Here is a 19,699-nt window from a genome sequence, read left to right on the forward strand (position 1 = left end):
TTTGTGTAGTGACGAATGAAGTTGGATGTTGTGGTGGTCGTGTCACTGATCTTTATGCTGCAGACCCTGCATACCGCTGTTCTCTTCTTATTAGCGTCATCGACAACATAATCCTTGAATCCAAACTTCACTATTTGTGCAGTAACGCTAGCCGCTGCAATGTTAACTGACGCTCCTGCCGAGTGGGTTGCCAGGTTTGCGCGCATGGCGCTATAATCACCCAATCACATTTTTCGAAAAAACTAAACGTAATATCTCACTACAAAAACCAACGCAAATATTTAATTTTAAACAGACAAGTCCTTTCAAGTCATCTGTCTCAAGCTTAAGTCAAGTCTCAAGTCATGAATACCAAGTCAAAGTCAAGTCAAGTCTTTTATCAATGTTAGTCAAGCAAGTCTCAAGTCCAAAAATATGCGACTCGAGTCTGACTCGAGTCAAGTCATGTGACTCGAGTCCCCACCTCTGGATAAGGGGGGGTAACAACAGCAGATCAGGAACTGTGGCTATATGCCAATGACATTCTTCTGTATATCACACATCTGGAGGTATCCCTTCCTATATATTTAACAATGAATGATCTGGGCTGTCCTCAGGCTAATGACTGATGACAAAGAGAACATTACCCAAAGGGACCGTCTGTAGTTCCTTTACAGCCTAATGTTTGGTATATATATTCTGGAGATGCATTTAAACTTCAGAAATCATAAAGTGTTTTAATGTGTGGAGATTATTTTCTGCAATATTACAAAATCACATGGAGAAATCCCATTGGACCAGGGACATGCTGCCTTCAGGGACCAACACAGAAAATACTTCATCCCTGTATTAGTTGTATTATAATTATCTGATTATACACTTGTTGTGTTTCTGTAGGAGACTCCATGAGTATTCATAACGGACAGAAGTTCTCCACCTTCGACAAAGACCAGGACTCCTGGACTTCTAACTGTGCCAGAGAACGCCTGGGGGGGTTCTGGTACAACATTTGTATCCACACAAATCCCAACGGGGTTTATCTTTGGGGGGCTGATGACCCTAATACACTTAAAGGAGTGATCTGGCTCTCTTGGAAGGGTTACAGCTACTCCCTGAAATCCATCAGCATGAAGGTCCGTCCTGTGCAGTAGTTCTGCAGGACAGCAACATGTCCTCAGCTGATATCAATCACATGTAATCACTCATGACTTTAAGATGGAAACAGATCCACACAGTGTGATAATGTCTACGTTTTAAATTCAAACTGAATCACTATTTGCTTCACGCTGACAATAAATGAAAACAAATAGCTGATGTGATGTCTTCACTTTGTCTCCTGGGTCTTTAACCTTCTGAGCCTCAGTGTCTTTCTCTGCAGTCTTCACCTTATTCTTAGCCTGGTCGTGGGTGTTTCCACATTTGCCTTTTCTGTAGCTACTTCTGTTTAGCGTGTAAGTCTTGTGACTTTGCTTAGCATCACCAGCTCTATCAACCTTGCTCTCCAAAGAAACAGTTTTGTTAACATTTGAGTGAACTGTTGTTAAGTTGTAGACCTTTCTCAGTAGAGAACGTACCATTCAGATTACCTTTATGTAATTACTTTATCCAAACTACGTATAATTGAGAATGTATAAAAATACAAATTAAAGCTGCAAGCAGCGATGAGCGGGCCTTCGCAGGCATCGCACGTTGGGGGTACTTCATGGATCCACGCACGCGCCGCACCGATCGCCATGTCTCTAACCAATCCGTAACATTAACCTGATTCGTTAAGTGCATGTGCACACATAAGATACTTCTTGGTTGAACTGATTTCACTCACTATATTTCCCTATATGGGAATCAGATTTTCCAGACACACACACACACACACACACACACACACCACACATACACACACACACACACACACCCACCCACACACACACACACACACACACACACACAGACTGTAGTGGAGAGTTAAGGATAAAACTCAGGTTCCCCCCCGGTGGGTCAGAAACACCTAAAGACAAAGATCCAGAACAGAAGAAAGGAGGAGCTGAGATGAGGACTTGACTTATTTACTGACTCAGACATACAGATATTGAACATTGTTGTATGTGCTGTGTGTGTGTGTTCGTGTGTGTGTGTGTGTGTGGTGTGGGTCTGTGTGTGTGGTGTGTGGTGTGGTGTGTGTGTGTGTGTGTGTGTGTGTGTGTGTGTGGGAGTGTGTAGTTTTCCTATAGGGGAAATAAACTAAATACATTCAAACTTATGCATACATAAATATATATCATATTATCTAACCTTATAGAATAATATTCTAGACACCACTATAATATAACATGTCTCCCTTCAAATATAATAGTAAACACTTAAGAATGTCAAACACAAGGGACAAACAAATATCCAAGCTAAGCTACCGCTAATGCTAACGTTCCAATTCCTGTCGTGGGTAAAATGCTACAGACATGCTAATTCCGGTAGTCAGTTTAGCGAAGCAATAAATGAACAAGTAAACACTAAACATCTCACATTTGATGCCACATTTATCCACATAAACTACATCTGAAACATTCATAATAAATCTGTGCCACTCAACACGGTGTATATACTCCTAAACTTTGAGACGGGAGTGCCGACTCACTTAACGAGTGACTTAATGAGCCGCAGTAACAAACATGCACGCAGCATGCACAGATCACATGGAGCACGGAGAGTCTGCAATGAAGCCACATCGGCACAGAAGTTATCACAAATAATAATAGTGTAGAACATCATAACTGGCAGTACTGTGGAACAAACACTCACCTTCATTTACGCACACAATACTAACAAAATTACAGCCACTGCACAAACTGTATAACCTTCCTGCAACTCCCCGTCAGACGCACATTACCGTCTGAAATATGACGTCACCCAAAACACGTGGGTTAGCCCCTCCCCACTATGAAGACATAACTAAACAGGTATCAACTCTGTATGATAACTGAATATATATAGCAATAACTTATAACTTTGGGGCCTTTTCTACACACACACATACTTACAGAAACAATAACACACACAACAACAGCAGCAGCATAGAGGCGAGTGACCCCTTCTCCTGATGGCCCATCATGGGGAGGGGTGAAGGCAGCAAGAGAGAGAACACCATCTACTTCAGATATTTCAGAAATTCATAGAAATTCAACTAAGTCACCTATGTGCACAACATTCACTGTGCTTCATCTACATGTAGTCTCCTTTTAAGAACTGATATTTCCTCTGTGTGCTTTCCATGCGGTCCAAGTCTCCAAATCTTAACACTGCCTACAATCAACATTTCAGAAATTCATCAAAATGACCTGTGATTGAAAACAGCTATCGATGTATTCAGGGCATGGTGCTTATCAGATTGTGTGACGTTTTGAAAGGTTTTGAACATGTAAAGGTAACAGACATGGTTCTAACTGTATTGAAGTAAACATGTATTATTTTGAACTGTATTTTAGTGAACATGTTTTGTTTGAACTGTTTTAAGTAATCTTATATATATTCTCTTTCTCACTTACAACTCACTGACCCATATATCCCTACACACACATACACCTCCTCCCACCAGCACACACACATATTCTTTTCAAGGTCCTTTCTGGGCATCAATATATCTGTGTACAATGTTTGGTTGTCTGGGAAAGAATAGTTTGTGTGAAATATTCCTTGGGAAAGTAAAGGAGTGAATACAGGTGCAGAGATAAAGATTGACTCTGTCCTTGTGAACTTCCGAATTTCACGCTCTGCTCAGAAGAAACATACTTTTTTCCCAGAACTCTGATTCGCTGTATTGGACCCGACCAGAAGTGAATCCAACCAGTAAAAACACCTGGGGGAGTGAGCAGCTCACACAGCTCCTCCCCACGGACTCTCTGATTCGCTTCGGAGTAAAATGGGAAGGAAGAGTCAACACATCTCCGCCCCAAAATATGGATATGAATACTGTTGTTTATTCATGCAAAATGCTTCCTGTTTCTGACTAGCTGGTCCCGATACCTGTATTGCACGGCAGTAGAACTAGGAAGTCCAGAGTACTCTGTAAACTTGTATAAGTGTTTTGTTTTTTACCAGTAAAATCAGATTATTGTTATAACCTTTATTCCGGTGTTTTGAACTACTTCTTTTATTAAATATAACCAGGCTCATCTAACAGACGGCGCGTAGCGGAGGTGGGCTTTAAGCCACCACCACGGTGTTTGCTACAACAATTATGGTGACCCGCGACGTGATGAGTGCTGGTCTATAGAAGGAACACCGACAGCCAGCGGACGGAATTCAGTCCAGGGGAGGACACCTTGACACCGCTGACAACTAAACCAAGGCGCCATATACAAAAGGTGAGCAGACACCTCTTTGATTACCAAAATCTGTGATTGACTATACTACAACATTTTAGAGTTGTCAGCGGCATTCTCAGTGTTCTTAGTCACGGTAAAAAATACAATACATATTCTAGTTAAGTAAGAAAGTGCTTAGAGTCAGGTAAAGCAGTCCTGTACCTAAGGCACAAAGAGAATTATAAGTTATAACGTGTTTGTAAGAGGCGGGTAGCTAAGTCCCGTGCCTTAACTCACTAAAGAAAGAAAAGTGAACCAGCGAGGTCCGCCGTGAGGTAGTCTAGTCGTGCACGGCTGACTCGCTGGGGAGATTGTGTAGACTGCGAGGACGTAAAAAACATATGGGTTAAAGTCCCCGTAAATCAAGTAAGGATTATACGGTTACCTCGTGGGTAAAAGGTTGTTATAAAGAACTTCCTATTGAATAACAATCGAGTGGGCAATCCCTCTTTGAAAATTGCTAGAATTGTTATATGTGGGTGATACGAGAGGAGAAATACGCGACTTCCAACTAACCATTTGGAACGACCGAATCTCATCACAACTCTTGCTGTGGGGTTAATCAGGCTCATTAAACGTGACGATAAAGAGATTTTGTTGACTGGGTTCCGACTCCTTGCCTGAAGCCGCAGCCGCCGAAAGGGGGTTGTCGAAGCTTGCTTCAGGAAGTCACGCTATCTGTTGAAATATACATCGCACAATAAAAATCTGCCTGACTGTACGGGGATAAATATATGTAAAACTGCAAACATAATTTAAGAACACCACTCTGAACACAGTACATACTTAGAAAATAAGTAGTACACGGAGATAGAATTCAGATAGTACGAAGTCATAATCTGGAAGGCTGAATGTGACGATAAAGGATTTTTGTGGTTTGGGATTAAACTCCATGTAAGTGTCGCATCTCTAAAGAGGGGTGCCGAAGGGCGCTTAAAAACCGCAATTATCTGTTGGAATAAACATCGTACAAAAAGCCGGACAGACTGTATAAGGGAATAAACTCTGTGTGATTTTTTACGTCAAATCTGTGTAATAATTGAGAGGAAAACAGCAGAAGTAGAGTTGAGTGGAGGCAAAGTGTGCACCAAACAGAGGAAGCTCATTCGTGGTCAGCTGCTGCCCTGGCGAACAGGGTGTGTAACAATATTCTGTGTTGTTTCACGCTGGAAACTTTGAATTAAGGACATGGCATTCAAATAAATAGAATAAGGACATTAAGAGTAAAGACAAGAATTGTCCAGTATATTAAATAAATACAAGCGAACACATATCAACCTTGTCAGATAATAGAAACGAAGTCAATCATGGAAGGAGAGTTTGAAAAGAGTGATTTATGCGTTCCAATTCACGGAAGCTTCCGCGAGCAATGCGAACAGACAGAGAGATTGATCGTTAGTGGGATCAAACTGGGGGACCGGAAGAAGGCTGATATTTAATGACTGATATATAAGTAATAATAATATATAATATATAACTGATATTTAATAACTGATATATAAGGCTCGATATTTCTGAAAATGAGAACACTGTTAACGGCATTCTATTTCAGAAAAGGGGGGGATGTAGGTCAATACTGATGTACATAAGTATCACACTGGACAGAGTTGAGAACAGAGAACCTCCGTGCACAAGACATGCAGCCGGTACAGCGCGTATCTTAAACAAAAAGGCCACAGTACGGCAGACAACTACTTGGCCTGGGGTAACAATGCAGCAGATAGGGCAGCCAAAGCCAAGGCAGGATATGTACCCCAGTTCCAAATGCTTGTCATGAAGTCCACTGACTTGCTGCCCGCCGTAACAGATGACACTCTTAAAGAAGCACAGGAAGCAGGCTCTTTACTGCTTTGCAGGAAATATTGTACTCAGAGAGATGTGCTTTTCTAGACACTGAAGAAAGCAAAATTCCATGACTTGTCGCTATCAGGGCTGTTAGGGAAAAACATCAGGCAATATGTATGTGAGATTATTACGTTTTTAAGAGAAATTGATACATTTAAAATAATCTAGTTTTGGTTCTTTTTTGTTTTGTTTTGTTTTGATTGTTTGTCTGTTTGTTTGGTTTTGTTTTATTTCTTTTGTTTATTGTTTTCTGCATAGTCTCTTGTCCACACTCCAGTCCAGTTGGTGGCGGTAATGCACCTACAAGTTGGTTTGCCAACCGCCAATAAACACTAAAGAAGAAGAAGAAGAAGGCTCCCCACAGGTTAAATCAGTATGGTTAGACAGGGGAGCTACCAAGAAGGACGGGATATGGTTCTCCCCAGATGGGAGACCTGTCCTGCCCCCAGGGTGGATAAGATCCATGCTTAAAGAAGCTCAGCAAGGCATGTGATGAAACAGGCATGAACTGGTTAGATGCACTACCCCTAGCTCTTATGTCAATCAGAAGCTCTATTAACAGAGGGACAGGTTTCTCCCCATTTGAGCTGACACATGGCCATCAGTTCCCAGGCCCAGGAGCCTTGAGCGTAGGAAAGGAAGTAGAGGTCATGTGTTTCAAAACCATTCTACCGGCAACTTAAGGGCTTGGTATCAGATTTCTCCACACAGGTTACTGATGCCAAAGGGGGACCCGAGAAACACAAGGCCAACACAGCAGAGTTCGTCTGGCTGAAAGCCATCAGGCCTAAGTGGCTCAACCCCAGGTTTTCCGGCCCCCTCCCGAGTGACCCAAAGGACCCTCCCATGCCGTCCGCCTAGAAGGAAGGGAGACAACTGGTACCACTGGAGCCAGTGTACGGTCGGGAAAACACCTGCGAGGACCCTAGACGACATCAGGACAGATCTGGCCCTCGTCAAGGCAGTCGACCCAGGAAGGCGTCATCAGCGGACCGGAGGAGGAGGATCGGGAGGACATCTCTCCAGCAGTCGACCCAGAAGGCGTCATCAGCGGACCGGAGGAGGAGGATAGGGAGGACATCTCTCCAACATCGACCCGGAAGCCGCCATCAGCGGGCCGGAGGAGGAGAATCCGGAAGACATCTCTCTAGCAGGCAGCCCAGAAGCCGCCGTCAGCGGGCTGGGGGGACAAAGACACGGCAAACCAAGACGGCACAGGGGACTCCACTTCCCGCTGAAACAGGTTGATATAGCCGGTGTGGAACTTTGTTTTAATAATCCATTTTTTGAGGAACTTTGTTTTAATAATCCATTTTTTGAGGGACTTTGTTTTAACAATCCATTATTTGAGGGACTTTGTTTATCAACCCATTATTTGAGGGACTTGATTTATCCCATAATTTAAGGGATTGGTATATTTTTTGCCCATTGTTTAAGGGATTTTGTTCATTTTCATTCTACAGAACTATGTGTTAAAGGTTCCAGGAAATGTTGAAGGGTTCTTTTGGGGCAGACACAGGAATCTCTCTTCAGACTCCGAGCAACACGAGTACCTTTCAGAGGCGCTTAGAAAACCTCCGTGAGATAGGTAATAAAACCCGGGTATCTCCCTCACCCCTGCTAACTTGGATCAGTTGGTGGAAGACTACTGATATATGTGGGGACCCGCATTTACCATGTAAAACCTATAGCTTAAAATCAATCACTAACCAAGTTGGGAGTAACTTCTGTTTTACTTTCCAAATAGGCCCTTTTATCATTACTCAACATCTGGACGAGGGTAGATGTCTATTTAAATACTCCTCGTACTCAAGAGGGTTTTGGCATATCTGGGTCTCAATCTCCCTCAGGGGGCACGTTTTGTATTCTGGGAAACCAAGGTACGATCGCATTGACCATTGGTAATATACGGTTTAAAGATACCAGAAGAATTGGAGCTAACAGCATAATTATGTACGGGCACTGGAGAATGGTAGCGGGCCTGGGCCTCCTACTTAATGATAATTTTCATTGTCTGTAAAACTAATGATGTGCTTTCTCCAACTCCCGCCCCAGAGGAAGAGATAGTAAGGACCAAAAGAGGGACTAGAGTAGCGAGCCTTATGTCCCCAAAAAGGATTTGTTTATTTTTATTCTACAGAACTATGTGTTAAAGGTTCACATGTGGTTGTTGTTGTGTGCCTTGTATCCGCTCATTGTGTGTTAGACTCATCAGTTCCACCATTGAGGGAAAAGCTGCCCCTTCCCCTTCCTACCAAATGCCCTTGTTGGCTTACGCGTCGGAGGGGGAAGAGTACGATGACTCAGCCGACAAGGACGAATTTTTTTAACATATTTTGGTCTCCCTCCACTGTCATAAGAAGTTGTTATGGTGGACTGTTCCTAAAGGTTTAAAGTGCTCTCAATCCCAGCTTCTGATGGATTTATATAAATGTTGGGACAGACACAGTAGAAAAGAATGACAGTGGTTATGTTTCAAATGCTGTGTATATGTTGATCTCGTGAGGTGAGATCAAAAGAGGGATTAAAGGTAACAGATATGGTTCTAAACTGTATTGAAGTAAACATGTATATTTTGAACTGTATTTTAGTGAACATGTATTGTTTGAACTGTTTTAAGTAATCTTATATATATTCTCTTTCTCACTTACACTCACTGACCCAGATATCCTGCTTCACACACATACACCTCCTCCCACCAGCACACACACATATTCTTTTCAAGGTCCTTTCTGGGCATCAATATATCTGTGTACAATGTTTGGTTGTCTGGGAAAGAATAGTTTGTGTGAAATATTCCTTGGGAAAGTAAAGGAGTGAATACAGGTGCAGAGATAAAGATTGACTCTGTCCTTGTGTACTTCCGAATCTCACGCTCTGCTCAGAAGAGACATACTTTTTCCCCAGAACTCTGATTCGCTGTATTGGACCCGACCAGAAGTGAGCCACCACCACGGTGTTTGCTACAACAAGAGGCGAGTTAAAGCATTGATTCCAAAAGTTGTTACTTCCTTGTCCCAGCAGGGGGCGCTATGTAGATGAGTGACTTTGGTCATGCAGCTGTCTTCAGGGCAAGACTCTGATCAACCATGGGAGATCTGGTAATGTTACGAGTCTCCACGGTCGACTTACAGCCACTTCCTGTTTCTTGGCGTGACATATTTATTCAGCGCCACTCCACGGCAAGATCATATTGATATCGGCGAAAACTAATTGATACGTTTTGTTTCGCCAAGTCTTCTGATGATACTGGCTGAAAAGTCAATCGGATTAAAACTGTATGAGTTGACGTTTTTTGCGCAAATGTTTAAGATTAAAAAAAATATGGCCGTCTTCCCGGAGTTTACGATATGCCTCGAGCTGACCTTTTTGTGCGTCCCATCATGCTACATATGTCTACGGAGTTTCAGACTTGTTGGTGAAAGCACAACCAAACGCTGCTTGTTAGGGGGCGCTATAGAGCCATTTTGTGTGCGCCACTTATGAAACCCTCGATAGAAATATATTTACACCTGACCCAACAAGTGTTAAAAAGTTCTCCGTCTTATAAGCCTTATAAGGCCCTCAAAGAGGCAATTAAAAAAAAAGAATAGGAAAACTATTTCCTAGGATTACAATAGGTCTTCACTCCGACTTTGTCGAGCTTAGACTCAAATTGAAACTGCAAACAGTGATGATTGAGCAAGGCGTCGCACGTTGGGGTACTTCATGGATCCACGCACGAGCAGCACCGAATCGCCATCGTCACTCACCAATTCCAGCCGTTGCATTTCACATATTTGGGTATAATAAACAACAAGTTAGTCTAACACAGGTAAACATCATTAATACTGGGATTATTACTTTTTTCAGAAAATCAAAAAATTCTAAATCTTACATACATTATATACTCTAAGACTAATATTAAAAAAATAACTTCTGTTTTCACAGTTTGCGAACGTGATGAATGGTGAAATTATACATTAAAAAAAAGAAAATATGTTATTTAATAACCTTGAATGTACACTCTAAGGCAGTATAAACCATATAAGGATGGACAGATCATTAGAAAACACCTCTCAGTTAAATAGACTTCAATAAAACAGCAGTTTTAAAGCAAGGAAAATGTTCCTTTTATTTTTTGTCAAAGATGGAAGGCAAGTTTATTTATAAAGCACCTTTCAACCGGAGTTCTGCAACAGAGGGCTTTAAAAAATTGAGAAACATTGAGAGCATTATGAAATAGTGTAGAGGAAAACACATGGCATTTCACCTGAAATACCCCTTACCCAAGGCCATTCAGTTAAAAGTTAACAAGGCTGCCTCTTTCAATGGACTCTTGTCCCCAAAATGTGCTGACGTGCAGGGGTTAAGTTGGGATGTGATATGTGGGGTGGAGGTTCGGGGTGGGTAGCATCATTAAACTTGAATTAGTTTCCATCTAAAATGATTTATACAGACACAAAACATTTGTACGTGCTTTGTATTGGTCGGGCGTATTAGAATAGTTGAATGTGTGTGTGTGGAAATCTCAGTTCATTTGTAGGGCTGCGAGATTATGGCCAAAAGTATGCAGTAGATCTCACGGTAAACAATTTGATCATAACCACGTTCTGTGAGATTATGATCATAGCTCAGCTTTATGCACACACATACATCTAGCATGGTTTAAGAAAGGGCTCCGTGTTGCAGGACGGGTCGGGCGGTGCTGCGACTCCTGATCGGAGACACATACATATCGATTTTTGTAAACATATGACAAATGTGCGAGGGTGATGACGTCAGGGCATCGTCCTCTGGGCCGGAGTTCATCGGTGAGAAACAGCAGCTGATCAGTGATGTGTTCAACATAAATAAGACAGGAAGGCAGAGTGGACACACTGTGGGAAGATCTCCTTCAGATCACTGCAGCAGAAACATGACCATGAAGGTGAGGACAATTTAACATTTAAAATACTCTGTTATAATTCAAAGTCCTGCATTCAGCAAAAATGACCTAAGGTACAGTTGTGATGAACTTACTTATGTTTTACATGTGGCCCTGATCCTCTTCTGTATACTTGCTATATATATATATATATATATATATATATATTATAATATCCTTCATATGGTGTGATCAATATGAGGATAAAATGTACTTTGTTATCTTACCTGTTTGGAAGAGCATGAGAGCCACATGTGCATTTTGTTTTTAGCTCTGACAAAAAGTGGGGTTTTTTGTTCTGAGATTAAAGTCAGAATTTTGAATTTTTTACTCAGGGTTCAGTTTAAAAAAAAGATTTCAGGAATCAGTTTTTTTCCAGAATTAAACTTTTTGACTCAGGATTTCTCAGATTAAAGTCAGAACAACATGTCCTCTGTCCAGCTGGTCTCAGTCGTCCTCGTCCTCCTGGCTCTGCTGTTGGACAGAGGCATGTCTCTCGTCCTCCCAATGGACTGCAGCGACATCTACAACCAGAGCAGCAGCCGACCCAGTGGAGTTTACACCATCTACCCCATCGGATCCACCTCTGCTGTCCAGGTACATCCTCTGAGAGACTTCATACAACACTATATCTCACTGATCAAATGGATAGGATGTGTTAATGAGAACGTGTGTGTGTGTGTGGGTGTGTGTGTGTGTGTGTGTGGTGTGTGTGTGTGGGTGTGTGTGTGGTGTGTATGTGTGTGTGTGTGTGTGTGTGTGTGTGTTGTGTGTAGTGTGTTTGTGTGTGTGTGTGTGTGTGTGTGTGTGTGTGTGTGTGTGTGTGTGTGTCGGTGTACTGTGACATGGACTCACTGGACGGACGGTGGACGGTGAGTACCTGAACTCAAAAGCTAAATCTGGCCCCCAGTTATCTGTGAACTGAAACCTGGTCAGACAGCCAGAGATGAATATACGTACAGTATCTTTGTGCAGTATTTAGTCTAATCTATCAATCTACAGTTTGATATATCTATCCAGAGACCGTTGGGACACTTGAAGTGTGTTAGCCTAAACCATGCTTAGTCAGGTTAGCTCCTGAATGCATTCAGTTGAATGGCAGTGAGAAATCAGAGGCTCCACTTTAGATCTACTGTTGGTCCTGTTCCCAGTAGAGGCTGGTTCAACTCTGTCATGCTCTTTTTCCATGGACTGGAAATGTCCATTATATTTGCTGAGAGATTTAGTATTTCCCCCAGGTGTTCCAGAGGAGGATGGACGGCTCGGTGAACTTCTACCGGCCCTGGGATCACTACAAGACGGGCTTTGGTTTCGCTGTCGGAGAATACTGGCTCGGTGAGAGATGAAGACGAACCGGAGGTCCTGACTTGATCAAACTCACGGTTTCCTAGCGTTCATGGTGTCTGTTTGTCTGCAGGTCTTGAGACTCTCTCCCACCTGACTCTGAGGAAGAAGTACGAGCTGCTGGTGGACATGGAGGACTTTGAAGGTGTCAAAGTGTTCGCTCGGTACTCCTCGTTCTCCGTGCAGCCCGAGTCCTCCGGGGTTCACTTTGAATGTTTCTGGATTCACTGATGGAGGGGCAGGTGAGGAACAGCAGGAAGTGCTTGATGTCTTTCTGATGTTCAGGAGACGCTCTCACACTTAGGACTGGCTTCAGACATCAGAGAGAGATAAGGGGTGTTCTGCCCTCCAGGCAGTTTATCTTGTGTTTTGTGTTGTTTAGCATCCCCTATGTTTAAACGTGGTACTGCACCGTAGACCAGTATTTACAAAGTCTATCAGGCCACATGCTCAGTGTTATGTGAGAGCCCAGCAGAGCCACATGGTGTTCACAATGCAGAGCCACATGGTGTTCACTATCCAGTGCAATCCTTTGATGTGGCTCATCGCACGCATTGCTTGTAAATAATTATTTGTTGTTTAAAACTATATCTTCTAGTTTTAAGGCTTTTTGAGTTGTTTGGATGTTTTTGCATGTCATCTGTTCTGTGTAACTAATTCAATGTATATGTCTGTTTTATTTTAGTTTTACTCCTTTGCTGTACCGGCATGTCCATTGAGTCCATAGTAATGCTAGAGCTTAACGCTATATCCTGACTCTCGTGTCGATTATTTGGGAGTTTGGCTGGCTGCCTACTTTTGATTAGATACATCATCAGGAGGACAGTACAAGGGGGTAACAACAGCAGATCAGGAACTGTGGCTATATGCCGATGACATTCTTCTGTATATCACACATCTGGAGGTATCCCTTCCTATATATTTAACAATGAATGATCTGGGCTGTCCTTAGGCTAATGACTGATTGACAAAGAGAACATTACCCAAAGGGACCGTGCTGTAGTTCCTTTACAGCCTAATGTTACTGCCTTCAGGGACCAACACAGAGATACTTCATCCCTGTATTCGTTGCATTATAATATTCTGATTATACACTTGTTGTGTTTCTGCAGGAGACTCCCTGAGTAATTATAACGGACAGAAGTTCTCCACCTTCGACAAAGACCAGGACACCCATGAATATAACTGTGCCAGATCACACCTGGGGGGGTTCTGGTACTCCAATTGTCACCACACAAATCCCAACGGGGTTTATCTCTGGGGGGCTGATGACACTATTTTTGCTATAGGAGTGAGCTGGTTCCATTGGAAGGGTCACGACTACTCCCTGAAATCCATCAGCATGAAGGTCCGTCCTGTGCAGTAGTTCTGCAGGACAGCAACATGTCCTCAGCTGATATCAATCACATGTAATCACTCATCACTTTAACCTGTTAAGCCCCAAAGCCCCCGTCGACGGGTCTTTTTTTTTCACAAAAAAAAAAAAAAAAAAAGTTTTATTTTTTTTTTATTTTTTTTTATTATTTTAATTTTTTTTCTTTGGATGGAATGAATACCTATGGTGATAATTCAATGTAATACATCATTTTTATAGTCTGGTACCTGAAAAAGGTCAAATGGCACTGATGGAACCAGATGTACCCAAATGTGCCGAAAGCTTATTCCGCCTGGAACTTCTTTTTGCTAAACCTCTCTAAAAAGGTCAAATATAACTTGTTTTGTCTCAATCGTGATACAGGGTACTTATTATATGTTCTAGTTTGGATTCCTAAAGCTTTTAGTCTACCATCCCATCATTCAAGGGTGGTTTTCACTATAAGTAATGTTTTTTCTTTAGGCGGAGGTAAGAACCTTTTTTTACTATGTTACTCTGACTGAGAAAAATCTATATTGATTCTGACACTTCTACATCCAACTCACAGATGTAACCTTGCTTTGATAAAAACAATTATTCATATAACCCTTTTAGAAGTGAAGTTGTAGTCATTTGTTTTGGGCATGTCATTTTCGAGCCTGAAACCTGAAAAACAGGCTCGGGGCTTAACAGGTTAAGATGGAAACAGATCCACACAGTGTGATAATGTCTACGTTTTAAATTCAAACTGATTGTTGTGTGTGTGAATCACTATCTTCTGCACCCTGACAATAAACGAGAAGTATAAAGCTGATGTGATGTCTTCACTTTGTTATTATAAAGGGTTCCTGTGCAGCGAGGCGGTCATTAATGAAGTTCCTCGCTGCACATTATCCCCATTATTACACGGTCACACACTAAATAAACCAACGTCTTGACTCCCAGAAATAATTGAAAATTATTTTATTGAATTAAAAATGTTGGTATTACTAAGAAAAACAATCTCTGAAATATCCAAATGAACCAATCAGAATCATGCATTCAACTAAGCAGCGTAATACATTAGTTTGGACGTGGCTTTATTTCAAGAAACACCACAACACTGTCTTTAGGTTTTATTGGTTTATAACAAGAAATACAATTTGAACACAGTTCTGTTAGATCAGAAGTGCGGCGTGGGGTCGCTGCGGTCGCACATCTGGACGTGGATGTGAGAGGTGATTTCTGGGTAAACGCTCTGCATCGGCAGCATGACGCCGAGCCGCTGCCCTGCCCTCACCGTGCCCGAGGTCCGGTCCGGCTGCACGTAGAACAGCTTGAAGCACAGACCTGCGAAACACACACTTTGCTGTCAGTGTGTCGCATGACAACACACTTTACTGTCAGTGTGTCGCATGACAACACACTTTACTGTCAGTGTGTCGCATGACAACACACTTTACTGTCAGTGTGTCGCATGACAACACACTTTACTGTCAGTGTGTCGCATGACAAACGTTAGATATTTAACAGCTAATGTGATGCTAACCCTCTCCACTCAGGTTGATGCCGCTGTTGATGGCCGCCTTATTGGGGTCGGTGTACACGGTGACTTTCCCGTTTAATGTCACATCAAACGGAGCGTAGACGATCGATCCGTCGCTGCACACGATGTCCAGACCTTTGTGGAGCCGGGCCCCTCTGAAACACAACAAACACCCGTAAAAATATAACAAATCTTTTATTTTAGTATCCCTAGTTAACAGTAACCAATGGTACAAAACTGACACTGGAGACTACATGTCCCACAATGCAACTGTAGGGATGTAAACAAACGTTTATGATACTTTACAAGTTTTGTTCAGCGTCAGGGTATGGCTGGGGTAGGCTACAGCCATACCAAGAAATGGCTAACCCCTAGATTCCACCGGGTTCGTCTGCGGTGCGTTACGGGCGCGTTACGGGCGCGTTACGGGCGCGTTACGGGCGCGTTACGGGCGCGTTACGGGCGCGTTACGGCTCAGAAGCGTCCCAGAAGGGTCCCGGAAGCGCCTCGGCGCAGGGCTCCTCTAAAATTAGGATGAATCCTATTTTTGACGCGGCGCAGCAGTAACGTAAGGTCAGGCAGGCAGGAAGTGGAACGGTCAGAGCATATATAGCATATATAGCATATATATATGCTATATAGTGTTGTGTACACTAAAGGTGTAGAAATTCTCTGGCGTTATAATATCAGCGCGACCACGGTCAGATCAAAATGCCTCCGAATGCAATTTGAATAGACCTACAGCCAATCAGAGTAACGAAACGTTGGGTCTGCGTCACGCCTTACTGATTGAGATCGATCGGAACCGCCATTCAGTATCCGCATTGGATCTTCAACGTGTACTATCATACGTCACGTTCACAGTGATCCCTTTTTATTTACTACAAGACAAATGTGCCATTTTATTTCATACAGTTCCATTTTGATTGAGACAGGGAAATAATCTAAACCTCACGCGTGGCGTTTCACTGTCAAGGGGGGAGATATAGTGTGTATGTAATTACATTGCAAATACTGACTTGAGCCCCACCACTGTATGGGTTAGCCCTACCATAGATTACCCAACACAAATACTCTGGAGCCGCCTCTGGCAGGATAATCTCCTAAACTAAAGGTGGCTAACGTTGGACTAAAGCAGTGGTTCTCAAACATTTTCTGTCATTCCCCACTTTGAACAGGTGGGGCTTGAAAAGGCCCACCTGTTCATCATCGTATATATAAAAAAATAAAATGGTAGGCCAAGCTTAAAATTGTCAAATGTATCGTTCTATAGCAGGGGTCTCCAACCTTTCTTAGGATGAGAGCTACTTAAAAAAAATAAAACAAGTCGTGAGCTACTTTTACTGCTCTTTTTTTTGTTTTTTGCTGTGTATATATTAGCACATTTTAACATTATGATATGCTTACCTTTAACCTTCGTTTGCTATTTGGGTCTTGTGGACCCCCTTTTCAGTGTTTACTAAAAGAAAATGTATGCAATTAAATTATTTTAACCCTGTTTTATTTGGGGGTGGACCTCACCTCCCCTAGGGGGGTCCGGGGGCATGCACCCCCGGGGGGAAGATGTTTTTTTAAATGTTTGAAGTGAAACTGCAATCAATCTGGTGCACTTTGAGCACAGATGAATTGATGGATACAGCTCTCAACACTCAGATGAAAGGGAGCTGTATACTTTCAATTATCCAAACATCTTTAGAATATGATCACAACAATAACAAATCATTAAACTGGTTTATTCTTATCTTATGTTACTAGTTAGCATTCGTTCTTTTTATTTATGCATATATATAAAAAAAAAAAAAAAATCTCCCGTTCATTGCGTCCATTCGCGACCCACCTATCACAATCTCTGCGCCCCACCAGTGGGGCGCGCCCCACACTTTGAGAAACATGGACTAAAGGAACTACAGCACGGTCACATGACTATGCCACCGCTAAGCTAAAGGTGGCTAATGTTGGGCTATAAAGGAACCCACAGCGACGGTCACATGACTTCACGTCACCAACCGCTAAGCTGAAGGAGGCTAATGTTGGGCTATAAAGGAACTACAGCACGGTCACATGACTTCACGTCACCACCGCTAAGCTAAAGGTGGCTAATGTTGGGCTATAAAGGAACCACAGCACGGTGACGGACTTCACGTCACCACCGCTAAGCTAAGGTGGCTAATGTTGGGCTATAAAGGAACTACAGCACGGTCACAATGTACTTCACGTCACCACCGCTAAGCTAAAGGTGGTGCTATGTTGGGCTATAAAGGAACTACAGCACGTCCACATGACTTCACGTCACCATACCGCTAAGCTAAAGGAGGCTAATGTTTGTTGGCTATAAAGGAACTACAGCACGTCCACATGACTTCACGTCACCACCGCTAAGCTAAAGGAAGGCTAATGTTGGGCATCTCATTTAGACTCTTGTTAGCAACCTCTGTTTTTAAATCCTCCAGTGGGTTATTTACTGTCGTATTTTATGTCATAGAACAAAACGTTGAAATCTCTTCAAGCTTGTTTTAACCCCAGACCTTAATTCAGGATAAACAGCCAAAAACACATTCAGAAAACCATTGACATCCAGACCAGGGGACAGGAAGTGAGGAAATGCTGAGATCATGTCAGGGTTTAGAACTGCACCTCTCTATGTAGTGTTGATGTTATAGTTGTGTTGTTGTTGTTGTTGTTGTTGTTACCTGCTGGCTCCGTAGTTTCCCCTCCCCCATTTGTCAGACGTCCTCCGGCTGTTTGCAGAGTTCCATTGCAGAGCTGACCGAACATCACGCCGTCACACACCACACAACACAGCTGCACACAACACCACACACACACACACACAGCACATTAACGTTAAACCATAAACCTTTACTAGCTAACCATTGGGGACCTTAAGTTGGTCCCCAAAGTAAAAGTACTAAAGTACATAAACCAGAACACCCATTTCTGAGTTTCGTACTTTTTTTGATGTTTTAAATATTTGTTGTGTTCCTCTTTTTATTGAACAATCTCAACGGTTAAAAATAAGTTGTAATTTTATTGTATAAAAATATGTTTAGAATGATCAGAATCGTATTCAGTTTCTCACCACAATAAAATGAAGACGGCGTCTCATCTTTGAATCCACGTTTGATCCAGATACAGTCTGTTCTTCTTCTTCTTCTTCTCTCGACTTTTATTACAGCTCGTCGTTCTCTGGTCCACATCGGGTACTTTCTGTTTATTTCCCAACATCAGAGTTTACCCTCAGCAAACAGAAGCGGTGTCCACACAGTATGTTACAGCATCACTCTGGAATCACTTTATTTTGAAAGTATTGTACTATTTTTAAAATCCTTTTTCACAATGTTTCAAGAAGGCTTTTTAGTGGAGGGAACCAGCACGCTTCCTTCAGGGTGAATACGTCCTCCCTGCACCTCTAATGGGAGCGTGTGTTTCCTTAGTGAGGTCACTTGTTCCAGAAGTAAACAAGAGTCCAATGCGTTAGTCAGACAACAAGCAGAATAAAACCTCTTTAAAAATGAAGACATGAGAAATCTTTTATTTATTATTTTATTTATTTTGTACAAGACTACAAAAACACAGAAAATTACTTTTTATTTGTTCGGGAAATATTTCTATACAACATTCATAAATAAACCAAAAGGTAATTTTTTCGTCTGCAGTGATTTTGTACACTGAGAACTCAAACAGTTTTTAATAAATCTGTAGTAAAATGAAGACAAACTACAATAAATATGGACAAATCTACGGAAACAGAAATATTTAATCGTACAACATTTAATATTTGTTTGTGAATGAACAAAATCATTCCTGTAGACGTGGATGCAATATCTACGAAGGCCTCGTAAGGTAAAACGAGACCCTCGTAAAAACCCTCACTTTTCCTTGATTAAAATGGTAATCTACCACAAAATGATCTGTGATTATTAAAATATTATTGTGTGAAAAACTAAAAGAAATCCTCTGAAAAAAGCAGAATTGTAAGGGATAAAAAATACGGCTTTAATCTGTTCAAATCTCTGAAATGATTTATAAGTATTTATAAATAAAGTTCTTCCTCTTTGGTCAGTTCTTGTTGTTCCTGTGATGTTTGAAGAGTCCCTGTTTTCAGTTGATAGTCAGCCTCTCACTAAAAACCGGCATGTTGATATTAACTTGTTTTCAGTTGATAGTCAGCCCTCAGCACTAACCGGGATGTTAACTATTAACTTCTTGTTTTCAGTTTCGAATAGTCAGCCCCTCCTCACTAACCGGCATGTTTGATATTAACTTCCTGTTTTCCAGGTTGATAGTCAGCCCCTCACTAACCGGCATGTTTGATATTAACTTCCTGTTTTCTCAGTTAATAGTCAGGCCCCTCACTAACCGGCATGTTGATATTAACTTCCCTTCGTTTT

The 19,699-nt window shown here is 42.0% G+C and overlaps 2 protein-coding genes and 1 pseudogene across 2 annotated transcripts; 2 read left to right on the plus strand and 1 right to left on the minus strand.

Annotated features, from left to right (window-relative positions):
* Window positions 1–874: 874 nt before the first annotated feature.
* Window positions 875–1,293, plus strand: LOC117483695 (microfibril-associated glycoprotein 4-like; the record flags this gene model as incomplete). Its single annotated transcript, XM_034132055.1, is given in 1 exon segment — window positions 875–1,293. A coding segment is annotated over 1 exon segment (256 nt), but the record flags the coding sequence as incomplete, so codon positions are not given.
* Window positions 1,294–10,876: 9,583 nt separating this feature from the next.
* LOC117483712 lies at window positions 10,877–13,918 on the plus strand (annotated as a pseudogene).
* Window positions 13,919–14,885: 967 nt separating this feature from the next.
* LOC117483705 (leukocyte cell-derived chemotaxin-2-like) lies at window positions 14,886–19,616 on the minus strand. Its single transcript, XM_034132064.1, is given in 5 exon segments — window positions 14,886–15,112; window positions 15,312–15,463; window positions 17,999–18,056; window positions 18,059–18,110; window positions 19,554–19,616. Coding segments are annotated over 5 exon segments (492 nt in total). The 3' UTR covers window positions 14,886–14,945.
* Between the last annotated feature and the right edge of the window lie 83 nt (window positions 19,617–19,699).

This window comes from Trematomus bernacchii, unplaced genomic scaffold (genome assembly GCF_902827165.1).
Source record: "Trematomus bernacchii unplaced genomic scaffold, fTreBer1.1, whole genome shotgun sequence".
NCBI lineage: Eukaryota > Metazoa > Chordata > Actinopteri > Perciformes > Nototheniidae > Trematomus > Trematomus bernacchii.